The 18,232-nt window shown below is 45.4% G+C and overlaps 1 protein-coding gene and 1 long non-coding RNA gene across 6 annotated transcripts in view; one reads left to right on the top strand and one right to left on the bottom strand.

Annotated features, from left to right (window-relative positions):
- LOC144901783 (uncharacterized) overlaps positions 1 to 18,232 on the top strand; it is a 49,667-nt gene that overhangs the window by 11,215 nt on the left and 20,220 nt on the right. The gene's annotated exons all lie outside the window — the stretch shown is intronic.
- The window catches only part of zeb2b (zinc finger E-box binding homeobox 2b), a 70,038-nt gene that overhangs the window by 50,917 nt on the left and 889 nt on the right, over positions 1 to 18,232 (bottom strand). For 4 of the 5 annotated variants that reach the window (XM_058050523.2, XM_058050526.2, XM_058050525.2 and 1 more), the window contains exon 2: positions 17,802 to 17,945. In XM_058050523.2, the coding sequence (XP_057906506.2) occupies positions 17,802 to 17,874 (73 nt within the window). In that variant the 5' untranslated portion in view covers positions 17,875 to 17,945. The remainder of the gene's footprint in view (positions 1 to 17,801; positions 17,946 to 18,232) is intronic. The other variant, XM_058050524.2, reaches the window with a different exon arrangement.

Raw genomic sequence — 18,232 nt, 5'->3', positions numbered from 1 at the left:
AGCACCTCCTCGCCGCCCCACTTTTCCCACGCTAACCTCCGGCCTCATTTGCATCCACCCCCGCCTGCCGCCGCCATTATTTTCAGGTGAGCTGTTCCGTATAAAAGACCCGGCTTAAGGATGTGTCAGCGTGCACGTTAATGTGCATGTGAGGTGATGTCTCCAGGTCCATCAGCGTGCACGCACCCCCTCCCTGCCCTGCTCTTAATTACGACTGACTGGCACTAGACACAATCGCCCCCTTGATTCGTCTGCTTGCACCCCCCGCCCCGCCGCCGCCGTCGTCGCCACCCAGCAGGCCGCGATGACCTGAATCTTTTTCCCAGCAGCCAGGGGAGCCACCTGCTTCGTTGCGACTCTTCACAAACGTTGTAGTGAACTTCCTGTGTGGACGCAGGAAGTAACGCGGCACATTCCGATGTTGGAAGAATCCTTGCATCCGTATTGGAAAAACTTCCCGGAAAAACCCTGGGCGAATACACAAACGTTTCTTCTCTCGTCTTCACTCGACCCCCAACTCCAGAGCTTCAACCTCTAACTGCAATGCGGGCATCGAACCCCAACCCAAGACTCGAACCCAACCCCAACCTTGTCCCGGTGCCGCCAAAGGAAATTCAAGTACACTCAGGGTACTCAAATAGTCATCAAAGTACATGAATAAAAACACCTTAATGCCTTAATGGCATTGCTGTCTGAAAGTCCCGCAGTGAACTTGAACGCATCATCATTGGAGCAATACAATGCAACACAGCTCCCAGGAAAAGTTGTTCATTTTTTTTTTTTATGTGCGTTATATTAATTAATTAATTAATTATTCATTAATTAATGAAGTTAAAATTAAATTTTAAAAATTTTAAAAATTAAAAAAAATTAAAATTAAATTATTTAAATTTTTAAGTAATTTTAAAGTAACAGTGTACCTCATGGCGACACATAATTCGCAGCAATCTGTCCGCACGTACGTGTGTCCAAACGTCTAAAAAGTTTGTGAACAACTGCTAACCGACAAAAAAATGATAAAAATGGAAGACGCCGCGACTCATCGTCCAAGGCGGCGTGACGTCACAGTGCGCGTTCAGAGCCTCATTTAGCAAATAAATGAGTTAAAAACTAAAAAAAAAAAAAAAAAGTTAACATCGTGGAAGACTCCATTTTGCAAGTGTAAGGGGGGGTTATCGGTGGTTACCCCTCCATTTTATTTCATTTATGAATTACAAGCAAAGATGCGATTATATATTATTAATTCCGCTGTTGCTTTGGCTGCGGCGAGCTGCGGATGTCGGCGGCGGTGTAATTACGTTCTAGCCGGGCAGCCATCCGTTTCCTTTCAAAAATTTACAGGATTCTTAATCACGTTGCTCATTTGGGTGCACGGTGGCGATGATGGCGAAACACAAACAGGGGGGCCACGTCTGCCTGCACGGGAACACCTGCTTAGCATTGATAGCAGATGTCAGCCAGTGAACTGAGGAAGGGGAAAGTGCGGCGGCGGGGTGGGGGGGGGGGGGGGTGGAGGGGGGTGGAATTAAAAACGCAAGCATCACCAACTTCTTATTATTTACTGACTCCGAAAATGAACTACTGGAATGGGAAAGGGAAAAACCTGGCAAACGTCAGGGAAGCGGGGCCTCCTAATTGTGCCGCCGCCACTGCCAAGTGGAGGATAGCATCGGGGGGGGGGGGGGGGGGGGGCGTCTTTAACCTCGTCTCTCGCTGCATCGCCGGCGACTTATATTTCTTTCCGTTTGCATCAGTCTTTGCTGCATTATTCATTGGCATTACATCTCTGGATGCTAATTAAACCGCGCTTGGGATGCCGTTGTCTTTAAATGAAACTTGCATATTTTAAATGCAGAATGCTTTATTTGACTCCCACCCTTGCATCCGCCACCCCCCCCCGTTGTTGCTAAGCATTGCGGAATAACAGTGTCAACAGTCACGAACATCGGCAAATGTACGGCGCTTCATACTCGCAAAGGTCTCGCTGACAAACATTGGACCTTGATGGCGCCCACTTATCAGAACGATAACAGGAGACTCAGGAGATGAGGAATTAGGGAGGAAAGGAACGGCGGGAGAGGGAAAGAGGGGGGGCACAACCTTTGTCACACATTTACAGACTCGCACAAAAGTGGATCAGAAGTCAAAGATCTTTGCCGTCGAGCCACAACTAGAAAGTAAAAATAACTTATTGTCATGAATCTCTCTTTCAGTCTGACAACAGTACCCCCCCCTAAAAAAAAAAAAAAAAAAAAAAACATGCAATGTTTGTATTTTCTGTCTAAAAAAGCACAACTGCTACAAATATGTCACATCAAACACCAGAGCAAGGATGCACATTCTTGTGTGCTAAGGTGCGCAAATGTGCCAACGCTGCAAAAACCTAAAAAAAAAAAAAAAAAAAAAAAAAACGACAAAACGGCGAGGTGTGATGGAGAGGTTGGGAAGGACGCTCGCTGCCTTTAACGCCCATCTGGCTCTGAGATGTAATAAAACTGACGTATTGATTCCTTTGAATTTACGAATGCCTGTTTCATAAACTGCATTTCCAAAGCCGCGGCCTCTTTAGAGGCCTGCCACCCCCCCCTCCCCCTTTTCTCCAAATGGATCAATTATGTGCCCACGTAATCCTGTTACCTGAGGAACCCTGGCATACTTCACAGGGTGCTTTCGCATTATGCACATAAATTCACTCAAGCTTTTGCTGTTTGTTTTCTTGTGTGTGAACGTATTCCACAAACCCGCCCACCCCCACTTTAATACTAATTTTAGCAATGCCCCCGCCCTCATCGGTGTCACCGCTTGGGCTTTCCGTGAGGCTTTTCCCTTCTCAGCGCTTGCTGTCGTGCACACCCATCGCTTTCACCGCCCCGTCGCCGCACGAAAATCCGTTTGCATCACAGGCAAAAAAAAACCGCGTACGCTTCCATTTTACTTGATAAAGCCACGCTCGTCTCCACACTGCGCCTCAGGCCATAAACAAGGTGCAGTTTTTTTAATACAACACACTAGAGGCTTCCTCCATCTGCTGCAAGATAAACGCCGCCGTGTGCGAGCTGAAGCGAGGCTACACATCTGTTACGCAAGTCAGGCAGCTCTGCAGCCATTACGATAATATTATCTCTTATATCCAGTTGGCCAAAGCACTTATAATAAGGATAAAAATCACAGCAGCTACTCAACACAAATTTCAAAAAATGGCAGGAAGCCTGGGAATCCAAAGTAGAATGGGACTCGAACATCCGTAATTTGGATCAGGCTGGACCCCTTGAAAATGTTGATGACATAACAATCAATCAGATCCTTCTTACCTTACATTTTAAGTTAAATCAAGTTAATTTGATGTTATAATTGTTTATTTTGCATGGACGTATATAAAAAAAATAATATAAAGGAACTACTAATATTTGTGATTTGTGACACACAACATTTAATTTGAACGACAAATTGCATGATGAAAAAGAAAAATTTCTATTTTTTTATCTGTAACTATTATTTATTTTATACAATTTTTTCTGTATGTATAACTATAATTATTCTCTTAAAAAAATTATTTTTTGTTAGTATTTTTGGATTTACATGATTTCCTATGAGACAAATTGCCTCGGTTTTTATGCTGTTTTTGTCCTCTTGGAACCAATTAGGAATGAAAACCGAGGTAAAATTTATTTCACTGTTAAAATAATAAAATAAATAATAAAATAAATAATGAAGTTATAATAAAATAAAATAAAATATTCTTATTAGAAATATAATAAAAACAAATGAAAACGTTAAAAAATATATATACAATCGTTTTGCATTGCAGTGCCTCCTGTCAAGAATGGATGCTTACGACATGTGACTCAGCACATGGCGGCAACGGAGTTATCGGCGACCGCATGCGGTCACGGGTCATCACGGCACGGAGGTGTCAGGTGGAACAGAACCGTACGAGAGCCAACAGTGAGGTCTGAACACGGGGGGCGCTCAGTCAACCTATCTGTTTTACTATCTGCTGTGTAACCAAGAGCGTGGCGGCGAGGGAGAGCGAGCGAGCGAGCGAAAGAGCGAGCGAGAGAAAAAAAAAAAAAAAAAATCATCCCTCGATCTTATTTTCCACACTTGGGCGAGCTACAAGCAGCTCAGTTACACTACACTTGCAGTGAACAATCATTCTGGCAAAGGTTCACAAAATGGCAAAATACCTTTTCACTTACTGGCTGACCTGCTCGGAGAAAGCAAGGGAGTACAATGGGGGGGTTTGGGTGGGGGGGGGGGGTTTAGGAGCTGACAACATGAAACAATCATTAGGAAGTCAGCTGTGGGTGAAGAGAAAGTTCACACTCCGTGTCTGCAAACTTCCTACGGAATCTCGTGGATACAAATGCACGAACATGTACTCCCCAAAATGGTGGCGACACAGCCACGGCACGCAAACACAAACTATGTTGGCAACGCAAAACGCCCGTCATGCGAGGCGCGGCTCCGCTGGAATTTTTTTTTTTCCTTCAAGATGGTGGAAAAGTTTGACTAGCTGTCTCGTTCCAGAACCGACATTCCAGCGGCGCCAACTATAATGATGGACAATGACACGTAATTACTAGGGGTAGTGAACATGAGAGTTCCAGATCAGCAGTATCTGTGAAGGTTCTGGAAAGTCTGAGCCAGGGAGCGGGGATGGCGGCCAACATCCCCGAGCGAGGCACCGATCACAGTTCGGTTGGAAAAAAAGTCAAAGCCGCAAGTTTAATGTTGTGTTTTCCTCGACTTCGACTGAAATGTGTAGAAGCAACATGGCGTGCATGCGTGACGGTGGTCATGTGGGGCTGCCGTCGCACGGCGGGTCTTCAACTTCAACACAGATCCACACATTATCGCCGAATGAGAGCCGAGTCAAGCGGCGTCATTTCGTCGTCAAAAGTATGTCATCCGTTACACTCAACCCCCACCAAATCTGCCGGGACTCGACCCTGCGTCCGCACATCCCCGCTGATTGAGAGTGAACACAATTCCCGCGCTGTCAAGTCGTTGTTCAGCACAGCTCTTAAGGCATCAGGGAGTGGGCTGGCATCAGTTACATTCTGAACCCTAAACCTCTGGTGCTCGACCCTGCAGCCACACATCCGTACTGATTTAGAGCAGCGCTAGCCGACGAGCTAAAAGCCCCGGGCTGTCGCCAATTGCCCAGCACAGCTCTTAAGGCATCAGGCACTGTCACGCTAGCTGGCATTTGTTACACTTGACTTCGCTACACTCCACACATGCCCACCGATTGAGAGTGACATCAAGCAGCACTAACCGTTGAGCAAAAAGCACCGAGCTGTCAACTCATTGTTCAGTGCAGCTCTTAAGACATCAGGGAATGAGGTTTAAACAACATACTATCAACCCTGCGGTGACATAACCCCACTAATTGGGAGTTAAGTTGAGCAGCACTAGCCGCCGAGCAAAAAGCACCGAGCTGTCAACTCATTCTTCAGTGCAGCTCTTAAGACATCAGGGAGTGAGGTTTGCACAACACACTATCAACCCTGCGGGGAGTTAAGTTGAGCAGCACTAGCCATCGAGCAAAAAGCACCGAGCTGTCAACTCATTGTTCAGTGCAGCTCTTAAGACATCAGGGAGTGAGGTTTGCACAACACACTATCGACCCTGCGGGGAGTTAAGTTGAGCAGCACTAGCCGTCGAGCAAAACACACCAAGCTGTCAACTCATTGTTCAGTGCAGCTCTTAAGACATCAGGGAGTGAGGTTTGCACAACACACTATCGACCCTGCGGGGAGTTAAGTTGAGCAGCACTAGCCGTTGAGCAAAAAACACCCAGCTTTCAACTCATTGTTCAGTGCAGCTCTTAAGACATCAGGGAAAGAGGTTTTCACAACATACTATCGACCCTGCGGGGAGTTAAGTTGAGCAGCACTAGCCGTCGGGCAAAACACACCAAGCTGTCAACTCATTGTTCAGTGCAGCTCTTAAGACATCAGGGAGTGAGGTTTGCACAACACACTATCGACCCTGCGGGGAGTTAAGTTGAGCAGCACTAGCCGTCGAGCAAAAAGCTCCGGGCTGTCAACTCATTGTTCAGTGCAGCTCTTAAGACATCAGGGAGTGAGGTTTGCACAACATACATACTATCGACCCTGCGGGGAGTTAAGTTGAGCAGCACTAGCCGTTGAGCAAAAAACACCGGGCTGTCAACTCAATGTCCAGCGCAGTTTTTGAAGCATCGGGAAGTGATGTTTACAAAACGTACTGTGACACATTCACTGCAGTTCGCACTCTGACCCCTAAACCGCTGGAGCTCAATACCACACATTCCCACAAATTGAAAGCAGCACTAGCCGACGAGCTAAAAGTCCCAAGCTGTCAACTCCTTGCCCAGCGCAGCCCTAAGGCATCAAGCACAGTCACGTTAGCTGGCATCTGTTACACTCCGACCCCTACACCGCCGGGACTCGACCCTGCGGCCAATTGAGAGTTAAGTCGAGCAGCACTAGCCAATGAGCAAAAATCACCGGGGCGTCAACTCATTCTCCAGCGCAGCTCCGAAGGCATCAGGCACACTCTAACCCCCAAACCGCCGAGACTTGAACCCGCCTTTACGCCAACTGAGGGCGGCGTCCGGCAGCATGAACCCACGAGCTAACCCCCCCCCCTGCTGTCAACTCATTGGCTAGCGTGGCTGCTAAGGCAGCAGGGAGTGATGTTTACGCAACGTACTATTGCACAGTAAATATGTAGCACATCGCTAAACGGCCTCACCTGCGTGCCGCCCCCCAATAAATTACCCCATCGGGGACTGAAATCAACACAGGTTCTCAATTTCTAATGCTAATTAGCTTCTTCTCTTTACTTTAAAACAGCAAAGCACCTGTTTGGGGGTGGGGAGAGGTGTGCTCGTGATTGGTTTATGTGTGTGTGTGTATGGGGGGGGCTTCGAATGCACTGCAGCCGCATTTAATCACAATTTTAATTAAGCATGTTGGTAGATGTGCGAGAGAGGCAATTATAATGCAGATGAATGATGATTTTGCTGCATTAAATTGTTTTGTTTCTTCGTTAGGTTGATTGCATAAACGCCGCTCAGTTTTTATCTGCTGTAATTTTGTAATTGTTTCGCCAAACGAGAGGGAAAAAAAATAAAAATCACCAAGTTCTTTGCCTCTTTTGATCCAGTTAACCCTTTAATTACCACAGCAACAGCAAGAGGATTTACTGTCTTTCTTCCCCAAAAACAATTAAGAGTCCCCGCTTGTCAGTCATCCTGAGGGTTTTGTTATGGAGGGGGGGTTGGGGGAGCTCAGACCGTAAAACAAACAGTTGGAAGTCCTCAGCCAGCCCGGCACAGATGGGTTTGCTGGCATCAGCTCGCAATCTTTATATGCTTGTCAAAGTATCATTGGGTTCCACGACGGCGCCTTCGCCCTCCTTTACTGCTCTGGAACTTTGCTTTGAAATTAATGTCAAAACAAACACACGGCGCTGTGGTGTGGCAGACACCTTTTTTTAGTTTTAATGGCAGCCATTCTGGAGCTCCGAGGGTGTTTCCCCCGAAGAAAAAAAAAAAAACTCCCACAATCCATTTGTTTACGAGTGGCCGAAACGCCGCCTGTGGCACAATGAAAAATTATAATTTAAGAAGACCGTTAAAAAAAAAAAAAAAAAAAAACAGCTGAAATAGAATATTCATAATCGTAAAAGAAAAAAAAATTAACAAAAAATTCATCTGTAATTGTTAAAAAAAAAAAGGGACGGGACCCCCCAGTGGGGGACCTGCCAACATGTATGAATTTGTTGTACCCAGCATGCAATTGAACTCTTAAATATCCTCGTATTCTTCACTGCTCTCCATCATGCTTTCAGTTTCAAGTTGAGTCTGTACAGTACGGATGGATAAATATATATTTTCAGTTTCTCCATAGTGTTTCAAATTGGGGGGGGGTGCAAAAAAATTTCGGACAGAAAATACGGGAATAAAGTCAAAATATTATGAGAATAAAGTCAAAATATTAGAAGAAGAAAATTGACTAGAGCAGCAGAAATTTTACCAAAATAAAGTCAAAATATTTAAGTAGAAAAAAGAATAAATTTGTAATTACGGGGAATAAAGTCAAAATATTATGATAATAAAGTCATAATATTAAAAAAAAATTACTAGAGCAGCAGAAATTTTACCAAAATAAAGTCAAAATATTTAAGTAGAAAAAAAATAATATAATTTTATTACCATAAAGTATCCATGAAAAATTTACATAATTTTTTAAAAAGCCATAATACTATGAGAAACAAACAAAACAACAAATGTCATTTTTGGAAACTGGGGTTGGAGAAAAAGTTTTTATATGACAAGAATAAAGTCAAAATATTTAAGTAGAAAAAAGAACACATTCATAATTATGGGGAATAAAGTCAAAATATTATGAGAATAAAGTCATAATATTGGAAAAAAAATTGACTAGAGCAGCAAAAATTTTACCAAAATAAAGTCGAAATATTTAAGTAGAAAAAAAATATTTTATTACCATAAAGTATTCATGAATAATTTACATAATTTTTAAAAAAGCCATAATACTATGAGAAACAAACAAAACAACAAATAATTATGTCATTTTTGGAAACTGGGGTTGGAGAAAAAGTTTTTGTATGACAAGAATAAAGTCAAAATATTGAAGTAGAAAAAAGAACACATTTGTAATTATGGGGAATAAAGTCAAAATATTATGAGAATAAAGTCATAATATTAGAAAAAAATTTTGACTAGAGCAGCAAAAATTTTACCAAAATAAAGTCAAAATATTTAAGTAGAAAAAAAATAAATAATATCATTTTATTACCATAAAGTATTCATGAAAAATTTACAGATTTTTTTAAAAGCCATAATACTATGAGAAACAAACAAAACAACAAATAATTATGTCATTTTTGGAAACTGGGGTTGGAGAAAAAGTTTTTATATGACAAGAATAAAGTCAAAATATTATCTGGAAAAAGTTATAATCACCAGAGAAATAAATGACAAGTTGAAATAGTCTAAATAATATATACGTATAAGTTTTATACGTATAACTAACTACATGAGTGGCTTTCCAAAATATCAAAGTGGCAAAGTTGCATCCTTTCACTTGTGGAAAAAAGACATTCCCACCATAACTTCTCTGTCCTATGACCCAAACAACACTCTAATCCCTCGGAACGCCGCTTTCAGTTTGTCCAGAGAGCATGCAGCGGACACTCTACACACACACACAACTTTCCCTTCAGTCACCCTGAGGTGCATCTAACAGGAGAGCTCCTCTCTGAATATTAGCAGTGACTGGCTGGAGGTAAACAGAGCATTAAATCCTGCAAAAAGAGGCCAATATGTGTGCAGGACAATGGCCTGGCCCGGCATCTCCGAGCCTTTGTTCCCGGGCTTAACAAAACTCTGCCGTCACACCGCTTTACCTCAATGCCGACCCTGTCGAAACAGCCATCAAGCTGTCAGAGCGCATGCAAAGCTGAGGGCAGGAAAGGGGGGGGGGGGCAGGGGATGCGAAAGAGGAGGATGATGAAGACAAGGAAGGTGGTACACCGAGCGGTGAGAATATGAAGCGGACGAAGACTCCAGAGAGCAACGCCAACCGTTAAACTATTTGCAAACAGGTGGCGGGAGGTAGGGAGTGGGGGTGGGGGGGGGGAAATTAATCAAAACATAATCACCCTCGCCTCTCCCACGCAAACCTTAATAAGAATATATGGCAGCAGTGAGGAGGAGTGTGTGTGTGTGCAGAGGGGGATGCTCTGTGACGTGGCGCAGACAGAAATGGAGCAGCCAGCATCACTAAAAGTTTCATCAAAAAGTCCTTATCTGCTTCCCTCCAAGGGCCATGGCGAGGTTCAGGAGGAAAGCGTTGTGTGTGTGCGTGAGAGAGCGAGCGAGCGAACGAGAGAGCGAGACAAAGACAGACAAGGCCTGCAAAGCACATGGTAAAAAAAAAAAAACTACAAGAAAAGTCAACTAATTGACTCCCCGACCTCGCATTGTTCCTTTAACTCCACGCCAACACGCTTGCAAGCAACCTCAAATACACTTCACGGTCGCCATTTTGCATGGGGCTGGGTACAATGCCCAGTTGACCCCCATTTCCAACCAATCAAACAGCTAACTTTTGCGTTTTATAGTCATACACTGTAATTGAAACGAAATCAGACAGATCTCTAAGGGTAGGATCCGATCCTGGTCATACTAGAAAGTCATACCTAGTCACTCGCCGCTTGCAAGCAACCTCAAATACACTTCACTTGTCGCCATCTTGCATGGGACTGGGTACAACGCCCAGTTGACCCCCATTTCCAACCAATCAAACAGCTAACTTTTGCGTTTTTTAGTCATACACTGTAAATGAAACTAAATCAGACAGATCTCTAATGGTAGGTTCCGATCCTGGTCATACTAGAAAGTCATACCGAGTCACTCGCCGCTCGCAAGCAACCTCAAATACACTTCACGGTCGCCATTCTGCATGGGGCTGGGTACAACGCCCAGTTGACCCCCATTTCCAACCAATCAAACAGCTAACTTTTGCGTTTTATAGTCATACACTGTAATTGAAATGAAATCAGACAGATCTCTAAGGGTAGGATCCGATCCTGGTCATACTAGAAAGTCATACCGAGTCACTCGCCGCTCGCAAGCAACCTCAAATACACTTCACGGTCGCAATCTTGCATGGGGCTGGGTACAACGCCCAGTTGACCCCCATTTCCAACCAATCAAACAGCTAACTTTTGCGTTTTATAGTCATACACTGTAAATGAAACTAAATCAGACAGATCTCTAATGGTAGGTTCCGATCCTGGTCATACTAGAAAGTCATACCTAGTCACTCGCCGCTCGCAAGCAACCTCAAATACACTTCACGGTCGCCATTCTGCATGGGGCTGGGTACAACGCCCAGCTGACCCCCATTTCCAACCAATCAAACAGCTAACTTTTGCGTTTTATAGTCATACACTGTAATTGAAATGAAATCAGACAGATCTCTAAGGGTAGGTTCCGATCCTGGTCATACTAGAAAGTCATACCTAGTCACTCGCACTCAAGGCAGAACACACGAAATGAATGAAAGAACACTACGCTGCTTAGGTGTTACTATCGCTTTCATAGGAGCAGATCCTTAATCACGCTGTACCGTGTTAAGTGGGTGCGACTTCCAACTGTCTGGGAACGTGACAAGAGTCCTGACTGTGCGCGGGTCCGGGAGGACACTTCAGTTTCTTGATGTTTTGCCGCGGTGCGCACGATAGAGCCTTTGGTTTCGACGCGGCGAAGGTACCGTCGCGTATTCATCCAATGTAATTAGTTCTCGTGGGAGTTTTGTGTTGACAGATCAAAATTACGTTTGTAATTAATTTACGGGAGCGCGTTTATAACCTCGAAACGTCCTTAACCAACAACCACCTGTCCCTAGTTCCCACTTCTTAAAGACGAATGATTTGTTCTAAGATTGGCCCTAAAAAAACGAGAAATCCGAAAGTAGGAAGTCCAGACTTTGCTCTTCTCGGCTACTTCATCCAGATCCTCCTGACAGATCCCGAGGCATTCCCGAGGCCGAGACAGGTTGCCCTTTTCCGGATGCATGTCACCAGGACCCCCTACTCTAGAGTCAGGCCTGAAGGTGGGGTGGTCCGGCCAGGCAGAGCCCAAAGAGGCAACATAGGTCCAAATCGTCCAACTCCTCCCAGTGAATCCGGATGTGTTCCCAGTCCATTCCAGACACACAACATGGTCTGGGTTTTCCCCAATGCCGCCAACCGGTGCCCTGAACACCCCCTCGAGGGAGGCACCAAAAGGCACCCAAACCAGATCCCTGAGAAACCTCATTAACAAAAAACAAACAAAAAATAACAAGCTAATGTAAACACATGAATGGTGACTGTGCAGATTAGCTTGGATGTATTTGAATGGCCTTGTCCACACAAAAACCAAAAAGGCACCCAAACCAGATCCCTGAGGAACCTCATCATCAAAAAACAAACAAACAATAACAAGCTAATGTAAACACATGAATTATGACTATAAAAATGACTGTGCAGATTAGCTTGGATGTATTTGAATGGCCCAGTCCACACAAAAATCAAAAAGGTACCCAAACCAGATCCCTGAGGAACCTCATCCTCAAAAAACAAACAACCAATAACAAGCTAATGTAAACACATGAATGATGACTGTAAAAAATGACTGTGCAGATTAGCTTGGAAGTATTTGAATGGCCCAGTCCACACAAAAATCAAAAAGGTACCCAAACCAGATCCCTGAGGAACCTCATCATCAAAAAACAAGCTAATGCAAACACATGAATGATAAAATAAAAATGATTACCTTGGATGTATTTGAATGGGCCTGTCCACACAAAAACATTCCTGGCATTTTTTTTTTTTTGGCAGGTGGAAAAAAATTGCGTACACGGTGTGCCAGATCATTTGTATTCCGACGGGAACCAAACACTGGGTGAAAAGAGTGTAATGCACAAGGCGCAACCAGGACAAAGTGGAATTACAAGAAAATAAAATATCAGGAGGTTAAAGTTAGGGTTAGCGTTAGCGTTAGCATTAGCATTAGCATTAGCATTAGCATTAGCATTAGCATTAGGGTCATAGAGTCATCTCTGTCACTCCGACAGAGTCATTATGTCTACTCGAAAACGACAAGCCAGTGTTTTTGTGTACCAAGTATAAAATACGTTGTCGTTATGACCTGCATCCGCCCCAAAGTGGACACGACCCGGGGGGGTAAAAACGACGCAAACAAGCCAATCCAACATGCGGAATCACCAGCATGCCGTCAAAATCAAAGCAAAGGTATCAGAAACGAATATTTCTCGACTTTTATGACGGAAATCATCAACGGTTTCTGCAGCTGTACCGTAAGAACATTTGCCAAACAGTGATTGGCGCTTCAGGAGGTGTTGTCAAAGTTGGGGAACACGCAGCTGTAAAAATACATCAGTATGCAGCCCAACGCCGTCTGCACCTCCGGACCTTTGTGTGTGCACCTCCCTCTGCATTGGGGGGGGGGGGGGTGCTTTGATGGCGATGCTAATTCCAAGAGGCCTAAGTAGCGAGAATAGCAGATTACAATTTATCTGAGGAATGCCGGTCGATAAGGATGTGGCTTCCCTGTGTGGGGGCGTGGGGGGGGGGGGGGCATGCGCCGCAATTAGCTGCTAGACGCACGGAAGCCAAACTTTCAGTCTAAACCCACGTCTGGATGGCATCCATATCGGACCCGATCTCGGCCATCCCAGGAAATTCTCCTCATGCACCTCCGCACTTCCTACCTACATCCTGTTTGCGAGACATGAGACATCAAACCGACTAATAGCAGAGAAGTACCCCCCCCCCACCGCGCTCTCCTGTCAAACGCCAGGCTCACAGCATCTAACATGCTGAAGTGAAACGCTTCCTCTGAGGTGCAACCTGAAACCGCAGACGTCTCTTCTGCAGCGTCGGTTTGTGCCGCCTGTCAGAATGGCGGCGGACAGGCCTGTCGGCGTGATTATCCCCCCCCCCCCTGCTACCTGAGGAGGTGTTTGTTTGACATCCGCCTCTGACAGCAGCGGGACACGCGGGCGTTCCGAGGAAAGGGGGCTCCCTTTTCAGTCAGAACCTATTAACACGTAAATTCACCTCTCAGACTTTGTAACGCACTTGACTTTGCCACACGTGTCCACGTGCTGTGCCGATGCTGACATTTAAAGGAAAGTACCCCCCCTCACACACACACACACATCATCTCAACCCCCTCCCAAAAATGTTTCATCTCTCCTTGACTCACTCTTGCCAGAGGTTAAATGTATGTTTGAATAACAGAGAGGCCGTGTGTAATTTCTGACCATTTCCTCTTTTGGCTGCAACCTCCGCTTAGCAGGCCGCCTTGATCAGCGAATGAGATGAAAGCATGAGAAACGTGTGCAGTCGCAAAACGACCTAATTTTCTTAATCTCACTTGGCAATCGGCTGCAATTAAAACGAGATGAAAAGTCTGAATTTCACGTGAGGGCACAAAACGGCGCGCCGGCGAATCCTCGTTATGGAGAAAGGTGGAGGTACTTTCGCCCGAACTGGGCTCCGGCTCCCCTCCACTCACCCCCTCCGTGAATAATGAAGCAAAGTGAAGCTGCTTCAAATAGCATGTTCTATTAGCGTGTTCAAGGTAGCGTGTGCGGCGAAAGGTGCCCTACGCTTTAATCTGAGAATCCGTGTGTGAGATTCCGCTACCGACAATCAAACCCAACAATGTGTGTAAGACGGAGGGAGAGATTCCTAACATGTTTGCTCAATGGCATCTCTACACACATTAATGGTATCATCTCATATAAGCAGATTACTAAGGAAATGGAAGATACCATTCTCAACTAGTGGACCAGTTTTTTCGTGTGACGCAGGTCCATGCAACAACACGATTATTAAGCTGTAGCGCATGAAACAATAAATTGAAGAAGATGCATGGGATGCAGGAAAACTCCCCAGGTAAGAGAGAGAGAAATGGGGGGGGTCGTTATAAAGAGTTGTCACTCGTCAAATGAGGCGTGATGTTCCCGAATGCATCGTCCCTGACACGGCGATGCATTAAAGATGACGCGCATAAGCATATGCGGGTATTTGCCGGACCACTGAGGTCTGCAATTGTGTTTGCTTTAAGGGAACGTCAGGAAAGGGGGCGTCAGCAGGGGGGGGGGCAAGCAAGGAATTTTACATTAGTTGCCTTTTGCATTACTTTGCAAGTCTCCGTTTCGAGCCCCAATTTCATCACTCCAAAGATGTGTGTGCAATGCAAAGGCCGCTCATGCAAAAAAGTTGAGCCGCCCCGGCCCCCGGCAGCCCCCTTCTACACAACTCCCCTACACCAGGGCCGCTACCACGTCCCTCCAAAGCAGGGGTTAATATCACGGCTGCCTGGTAAGGCATTATCCAGAACCTTCCAGAACAAAAGGCCTCTTTTGCAAACAGACTCTTTCTCCTTGAAAACCTCCACCCACCCCCACCCCCCCCACATCAGTGTCCAAAGGTGTTTGCTGAAGTAAATCTGCCTAAATCCTCCACAGCCAGAAGGAGGAGGGAAGGTGTACCGATAATCCTTCTTCTTAACCAAAAAGAAAAAGTTGTATGCAAGGAAAAGAAAGAGTAAAAAAGAAATCCATATCACATGATGCGCCCCCCCCCTTCCACGATCCCCGCTTGGGAGGGGCACAATAAAGATATCAGCGAGACACCTGCCTGTGTTTGCGGGTCTAAACTTTTCAAGGCAGAAACGATACGAGACGCCTCCTCGCACCAAGAAGGAGCGTCCGCAAATAGCGCGAGCGCGCCATCTTGCAACACTATCTGTGTCAGGAGGGGCCCGGGCCCCCGCTAGAGGAGGGAGGCTATAAAAGGCTTGTAACCAGGGGACCGGCAACAAACAAGCACAAACAGCCCAGTTATTTCTCTCCAGCAGCCACCCCTTCCTCCCTCATCTCACACCCCCCCCCTCTTTTCATCTCGGCCCCCTTTCTGATGCTGAATGCAAATGTGCAGCCCTGCTGCTGGCGGCGAAAGGGGCTGAATTGTGATTAAGAGGGAGAAGAAGAAGCAGCAGAAGAGGAGCTCCTTTCTTTGTTCTCCCCCCGGGGGATGTTTACCAGGAGAGACGCGGCGGATCAGATATGAAAGGCATTCAGGTCAGCATTGATGTGAGCCAAAGTGAAATGGTACCTAAGGCATTCCAAAGACCCGCCGTGTCAGGGGTCCGGCCCGGCGGTGCCTCTGCGAGTGTGTGTTCTCTGGCCGCTAGGCGGGGGGGATAAAAAAAAAAAAAATGAAATATCTTCAGACAAGCGAGGCGGTTGAGGATGGGAAGTAAAAAATAAAAATTAATTTTTTTTTTTTAATGGGGCTATATTTTGGGGTTGGATGACAGTGGCCTAAACCAGGGTAGAAATAATCCCTATTTGATTTTATGTGCTTCATCAGAGGTGCAAACACACACATATACTGAACTAGGACATAAAATTATGAAATAATATCTCAGTTTAAGTCCATTATTGCTTGTGTGCACTTTTTAAATACATCAATATATTTTTTAGCATCAACTCTGGTGCACCCACGCACAAGACTGAGGTGTGAGAACGCACCCCCCCCTTTGCAACCCCTTCAACATCCCGCTTGTAATTATTTCACTTGCTCAAACAGAATAATCCCTTCAACGCGGACGCGCCGTGAAATAGTCCTCCGCACATAAGAAGAAGAAGAATCAGAAGAAGAAGCCATCAGGAACGGAGGGGTGCGCACAATTGGCGACCCGTATGGGAATGGTGGCGGGTGGGTGAATGGCCGTCGTGGACAACCGCCCACCCCGACCACCCTCCCCTTTCGTACGCCTCCTCCGCTATTATTGACGGTATAAACATGTAAATGAAACACATTACCGCTGACAATCAATTGTCCGCAAGCGCCCTCGCTTCCCTCGTTCCCTCCTTCTGTACCTTGAGAAAGGGATGGAGGGGGGGGGGGGGGTGTGGGGACACATAATGTGCCCCCCCCTTGTCAGTGTTCTCTCCCACAGAACTTTAAAAAAAGCCTGCAAAATGATAGCATTGTACAGTTCCGAGGAAATATCCTGACACTTAAAGGTCAGGAATGATTCCGATGAGTTGATGAGGAATGTTTCGGAGTGGGAAATTATACGTTATTTTTTTTTTTTTTTTTTTTTTTCAAAAAATTGCGTTAAAATAGCCTTAAAATCAGATCAGTACAAGCGTCCCGCCGCATTTTTGTGGATGTGACAAGCCACACCTGGCGTGGGCCGAACTGCTACACACAACCTCCATACTATGTGTGTGCACGGATGTGTGGAATATTACGACAGGAAGTGATGAAATGTGATAAAAAATCACATAAAAGAGTTATACCGTGTGGCACCTCCAACCCCCCCCCCCCCCCCCCCCCCTGCAAGAGTCACCTGTACGAGAATATCGTCGTATACTTTTTTTTAAAATAATGACTATACTGCTCCGGATATCATAGTCCGGTTTTGGGTCAGGGAGGAACTGGCGGGCCATGCCTCAATAAGCCTCACATTCCCGGTGTGTGTGGGGGGGGGGGGGGGGGGGTATGGAAACATAACGGGAGGAGGGAATTTACGCTTCATATTTTAATATAAAAGTGCTGCAAATTGAGCTTATTTTCAATTTATGTGTTTAAAAGGTGAGATTTTTTTTTTTTTTTTTTTTTTTACATTATTGGACATTTGGAATAAACGCCAAATGTGTGTGTGTGTGTGTGTTTTACTAAAACAGGTGGCCACTGCTAAACAAGCTCTCAACATTTTTATAAATATATATTCCCAGCCCAGCTGTTGCTGCTTGTCTGCCATCGACCCAGCAAATCAATACACGAAATCCTACCCTGATAAATAAACAAAATGAAATGAAAACAACTCTTTGTGGGTGCATTGAAAGCAAAACGCAAAAAAAAACGGACGTGCGAGAAATACGCACTGCATGTCACAGAAAAGAAACGCAAATGTTGCACCTCCAAGAGCGCCAATTAGTGTCCGGACTTCAGCCGACATGATGTTTATTTCGTACGGTCCTCTAAAATACAAATACAAGCACAAAAAACGCAAAAACGAATGTCCGGATCCGTTACGCACAGTCTCTTTCAAGCCCACGGCGGGTTCGACAACTTTCCCCGACAAGTTTGCGACACCACACACCCCACCAACACATTGCGCCAAAGTTCGCCCAGGACTGGGAACACACGCCACGGACTCGGACACGGAGATTCGAGTCTCTTACCGTTTTTCCGTCTCGGGTTGGCCTGTTTTCGCCGCTTGCACCGTGGCCCCTCCGCCATCATCTCCTGCCTCATCGGGAAAGCGTGTGTGTGGGCTCAGACGGCTCGCATGGACTCGAACCCTTGATGTCTGCTCGTCCTCTGCACTGGACACACACGCACGCATATACACGCACGCACACGCACATTGAAGAGACTGTTAGCGACACCCGAAAGAATCATTTATACATCGACATGGTATCTAACTTTACAATTAATTACGAAAAGTTATATGTTTTTTTACTTGTTAATTTACATCACTATACAGCTTTAAAGTTAACAATAAAGAGTAGAATAAATCACATTTTAGCCGCTTTTCGTGTTGAGCCGTGCGCCAAAGTAACGGAACTTGCATCGCTACACCCAAATGGTTTCAAGATGAAATTCGTGTAAA

The sequence above is a fragment of the Doryrhamphus excisus genome, linkage group LG15, assembly GCF_037039965.1.
Source record: "Doryrhamphus excisus strain RoL-2023G ecotype Guam linkage group LG15, RoL_Dexc_Guam_v1.1, whole genome shotgun sequence".
In the NCBI taxonomy this organism is placed as follows: domain Eukaryota; kingdom Metazoa; phylum Chordata; class Actinopteri; order Syngnathiformes; family Syngnathidae; genus Doryrhamphus; species Doryrhamphus excisus.
The sequence above is the reverse complement of the archived record's forward strand: the minus strand, read 5'-3'. Positions and strand labels throughout refer to the sequence as shown.